The sequence below is a fragment of the Limulus polyphemus genome, unplaced genomic scaffold (genome assembly GCF_000517525.1).
Source record: "Limulus polyphemus unplaced genomic scaffold, Limulus_polyphemus-2.1.2 Scaffold687, whole genome shotgun sequence".
In the NCBI taxonomy this organism is placed as follows: domain Eukaryota; kingdom Metazoa; phylum Arthropoda; class Merostomata; order Xiphosura; family Limulidae; genus Limulus; species Limulus polyphemus.
The window spans coordinates 68,792-74,346 of record NW_013666297.1 but is presented as its reverse complement, the minus strand read 5'-3'; the positions used below and the strand labels follow the sequence as shown (position 1 = coordinate 74,346).

The following is a 5,555-nucleotide window of genomic DNA, read 5'->3' as shown; positions in this document are numbered from 1 at the left end:
GGCATTAGAGAAACATTGCTTTACAAACCTTAAGACTTAATAAACAAAAATTAGATATTTTGCGTATGAAAACATTTTAATGTTTACTGATAAACTGCCAAATTGCATTAACATTTGCTTACTAATTTAAAAGTTATAGCATGAAAACTATAGCAAGCACAAATTGGTTATGAGGTCTGTACCAGGGACTGAGCCCAGGTTGAAAAGAATTAATGTAGTAAAGAACTAGCTGTTGAAGTTTGCTTCCTGATCCATCCAAAGTTGTTCAGGCACTCTAGATAGCACTATTCACTGTTCAGTTAATTTCCCAGTGACAGACTGTGCTGAAGTGTTAGTTAACCCTATACTCTCCGGGGCCATTTTGTCTTATTGTGAGGGCAAAATCATTTGTGAATTGAAAAAATGATAGAGAACTTATCTTTTATTGGAATCCAGATTTTATTTTTGTAAATAGTAGCATAACATTCAATTATTTGTACAAAATTGTATTATTTAATGAAGTTTAAAGAGGAATTTAATGAAAAAATTCCTAAAATATGTTTTAGACTATAAATAAGCACCCTCTCAGAAGAAATGTTTTTTTTTTTCAAAAAATTTGTAAAGATATTTCCTTTCACTTCAGCACTGGTCCTGCCATCTATGATTGGTATCTAAACCTTTTTCTAGTCTGTTTTCTTTATACAACTGCATCTGGGCATGTTAAACCTCAGTTGTAAAACTTTTAGCCAATCCTAGTCGAAAGTGTCAATTTCAGTACCAATTATTCCAATTGCCGTATCTCCCATTTGACAAATCATAGGATGATAAGGAAAGCACGTGATGAAACGTTGTTCTCTGGATTTTACAATATGAATGTGGGTGGTGCTTATTATAGTAACTGCCATTTTATGTAGAGGTTGTATTTAGTACTGGCCAATAGGGCTTTTCTATAAGTTGTTAGAAAAGTTGCTTCTGGAAAAAACCGCATGGGATGTACGTGACTTTTATTATTTTTATATAGTAGCTTAAGTCATGCTGCATGGTATATCTGTTTATATTAATCATTATATTGAAAAATTAACTCAAAATAGATATATTTTTAGGAAAGAAGTTGATCCACGATTGTTAGGGTTAAGAGTTATCGAGTGGCAAGTGCAAAGTCTTTACATGAATTAGACTTAGGACTTTGAACTGAAAGAGTTTGTGATTTTTTATATTCTTTTGAATTGAAATTTGTAGTTTTAAGTTCAATAATTTAGCATAATTTTATATTTAGTTCATAATAATAATAATATGATTCAGTATTTAGAATGATAAACTTGTGTGATTTGTGCGTAATACTGCTAGTATCAGTACCACATAAGAATTTTATATTTTTCCGTCTTACAATCTTTGCTTTGTAGTAAGACCCACACTTCTGTTGTTATTGCGTTAGAATTAAAACAGTCTAACCGATATATATATTTAGTTTATTCTGATATTTTCCAAATGGTTCAAACTCAGTGTACAAGTGACAACAATAAAACCCATATGTTGGTTGTGAAACAGGCTAAATACATTCATCTCAATAATACAGGGAAGCTATAACATTCTCACAGTTGGGGTCTCAATACACTGAAGAGCTTAAGTTTTGCATTCCAACATAAATCTTGCCTATAATGAAAGGAATTTGACCAGGACTAATCTTTTAAGTGCTGTAAAGTGATTTTCTTTGTAATTTATGGTGTCTATCGTTTTGTAATCTCTTCTAACAGGATGTATCAAGTAACAAGGGGTCAGGCTCAGGCGGTGTTTATTGAAACCACCTGTACTATAAACTGTTACATACATTCGTTAGTGGTGGCAATTAGCTTTGTCTCTATTCTGAAACAACATACAAGGACATATGTTGAAATAAACTTGTTTAAAAGTTCAAAGAAATGATATTCAAGTACCGAAAAGCTTTCTTACTATCATATCTACAGTAATGTTCAAATGCGCACGCGCTCGGTTGAACGAGAGTGACCACCTAAAGGGGTGAGATAGTTTACGGACAACGTACAAAGTTCACGCTGCTGACCCCACGGTTTATTCGGCACAATAAACACAAAAGTATGACTGCAATGAAACATAAACATAAAATCCTAGTTAAAAATAAAATACTCTATTTATTGTTTAGTTTATTAACAAATATTATTTACGGGTCTGTATATTACTTAAAACCATATGAAGAGTACCTGATTATTAAAAAAATTAAAAATAGATAAAATTTGCATTTTATGGAGGATACAATTTTTTGGAATTTCAAAATAATGTACTAAAACATTAACAGTAATAAGTTCAAATCTGTAACAAATATAAATATCATAATAATTTCTTATAAATACCATTTCCTAATGTAATTTTCCAAGATATTAAAGATCATAATGCAAAAAAACTAAATTTATTAAAAGTAATAGGCTTTATGTTTCTTAAACTACCCACATTTATCAAAGTTTTTATGAACTTTTGAACATATTCGTCCACTAGTTTTATTGTTGGAATGAAATATAGCAAGACTTGCATTGCCTACTAAGAAAGTTAGTAGCCGGTAGTCATCGGGTTAAACAACTCTATTCAATTATGTACCAGCTGCCCAATGTCGGCTAACAATACGAAGAATTAAATTGCGGCGGAATGCTACGAGTTCTTCAAATACCAATAGAATGATAGGTTTCTTTTTTGTGAGTGTAAAACACTTAAATACACCATTTCGATAATATTACCAACATTTGAATTTATGTAAACAAAAGAAAATGTTAAAGATACTTGTAATGGATACATTAGATTCTTCTAAGGCTAAAATACTCTTATACTGTCCTATCATTGTATCTGAGTGTCTCAAGTCCTAAAATTACTGGACGTGTACAGCACATCCATATATTGTAAGTTAATATAATAAAAACAAGCTTGTTTGTATACATTGCTGTTCACCATTAATAATATTTTGAAATTCTTACTTAATTTAAAAATAAATGACTAGCAATTTGTGAGTGTGTCCTGCAATTTCTTTCACATCTATTATGCTTTAAGAGCTTAACACTGTTTCACAAAATAAAATGTTTTAACATGTTTGTCTACACATATATTAGAACATAGAAGTAAATACTGATAAGAAAAAAGCTATAACCTCTCTATCTGAAAACTGTAGCTTGCGCTTAGTTGCATCAATTATAATAGCCCCATCTGCTGTTAAACTGGTTGTCATGTTGCCTGGGATGGCCTGTGTTATCACAATATGTCCCATAAGAGGTGCTTCTTTATCATTCGATGCTGTTGGTAAATTTTGCTGAAAAATGAAAGGAAAATTTAGGTTTAGGTTCAATCACACCCTGATGAATGCATAACCACTGCCAAAACCACCTTAGATATATATACATTGCTAATGTGGATGTTAAGAATGCAATAGCTTTAATTCATAATAAACTGATTTCAATGGAAATCACAATTTATATTTTCCACTATATTTATTATGTTCCAAGAACTCCATTCTCAGACATTATAATATTAACATTATCAAACCAAAAGCATGGTGTAATAATACACAAAAACATTATTTTACTTACAATAAAAACATACCTGTAAATAATGGCTTATAAAGCAGTGAAACAATACTGGACCAAAAACTTCCTTTCCTTTACATACAAGGAAAATATTATAATTGTTAAGATAATGTGAGGAAAAATATAAACATTTCCTTATGTGATTACTTTAACCCTATGGTAATGATTTTGGTGAATCTATATATAATGAAGTTTACTATAATTACAAACTTACTAAGTGTAATTTGGCAAGGTTTTTACTTTCAGTAAACATTACTACATAATAATTTAATTAGAAGCATCATTTATATTGGTTAGAGATATTTTAACTATTCAATTAACCAAAACGATAATTAAATTGATTAACTGAAATTAGTGTCTCTGATCATTACTGTTTCAATTACTCCAACAATCAATTAATCAAAGCTCATATTATATTGATGGTCACCCTTAGCACAAGTTTCACAGGAGATGTAGATAACATGTCCTCTGCACATTTTGTCAAGGATAGAATACTTTTTTTAAAATAAAATATCATCATGCATAACCCAGTCATAGAAACTTCCCCATCCTGCTTTTTTAAACCGAAGAAATGCCACTGTCATGAAAATAATCAAGTAACTCAAGTTACTGATTATTCCAGGTAATCAAAATACTTAAATCAACTTGCTTACTCTTTCTTTGTTACGGAAAAGCTACGAAGGTTATCTGCTACTGTCACTAATATTGAACTGCTGACTAGAGGGAAAGGAACTGGATAGCAACACCTGCTACAGCCTTTTGGACAACTGTTAAAATAGAATTATTACTTTTACTGAAATTTTGAAATTAGATATGCAGGTGTGCATTCGATACCTAAAATGTGCTCACTTGTCCAGATAGGGTTACACTTTTCTTGACACATCACAGATGGAAGAAAAAAGTTCAAGAACTGATCTGTTTTTGAAGATTCTTAATGTGCTTAACCCTTTCTGAGATGGGTCAGAGGTGAAAGGTCATGTCGTTTGTTGACTCGCTTCAAAATTTTATTGAATTACTATTCCATGAATTTATATCAATAAGTTTGGTATCAAACTGTAGATTATAATTCAAATTTTAGTACTATATATTACTCAATTTCTTAATTTAAAAGCAAATATAAAAAAACACAGATAAACGTCGATTTATGTGTGTCATGTTTGTGAAGTCAAAATACTAAGTCTATAGTTTCGAACGAATTAGAAACTCAAATTACCGATATTAACAAGCTAGAAAATAAAATGAGAACCTCTTATCTTTTCAATTTGCTAGGATATTACTCATGTAATAAATCAAACACAGTGGCACCCCATCCACCTCTTTCCATTTTTGGAAATTCTCCCTTATATACACTTACTTCTATATATGACATGAATAACCAATTGGAAGCTCAGAATGTCCCCTAGTGGCTTTCTCAGTCATTTTTACAGACTTGGTGCCATTTCTTTCTTTTGAACCAATATTTCAATGAGGTAGGGTGTGTCTCTAGTCTGCTCGAAATTTCATATTTTTTTAGACTAAAATACACCTTAGTTACTAAGTTTGATAACTTCTAGTGGAATTCTATGATATTAATGTAGTAATTTATGATTTTGAGTTATTCAAATGTATATATAAAACCTAAAAAAATATTTTCTTTCATATCCTCCATGTCCAATTTTTTTTAAAGGATTAGCAACCTACGTCAAGCAGCAACCATGTACAAAGGTCATAACTAGAACAGATAATTGTTTGCTTTACTTCTTAAGTTACTGTTCTATGTTTTAACAAAAATAATTTTAAGAACTTATTTCAAAATAGCAATAATATATATATAATGTATAATAATTTGCACAGACCAAAGGTCAGTTTTATGTTATCTGATATGGTAACATGAGTGCACATGAGATGCATCATTGTAACTTCTCAACTGTTAGCCAGACACAGCTGAAAGGTTAATATAATAAAATAATAAAAATATCTAAATGTATAATGTTATGAGATTTAAGCTATTCAGTC

General features: G+C 30.5%; 1 protein-coding gene across 5 annotated transcripts in view; it reads right to left on the bottom strand.

Moving 5' to 3' along the window:
• The window catches only part of LOC106459957 (PR domain zinc finger protein 10-like), an 84,243-nt gene that overhangs the window by 10,332 nt on the left and 68,356 nt on the right, over positions 1-5,555 (bottom strand). For all 5 annotated transcript variants that reach the window (XM_013919629.2, XM_022386534.1, XM_022386533.1 and 2 more), the window contains one exon: positions 3,128-3,286. In XM_013919629.2, coding sequence (XP_013775083.2) covers positions 3,128-3,286 — 159 coding nt within the window. The remainder of the gene's footprint in view (positions 1-3,127; positions 3,287-5,555) is intronic.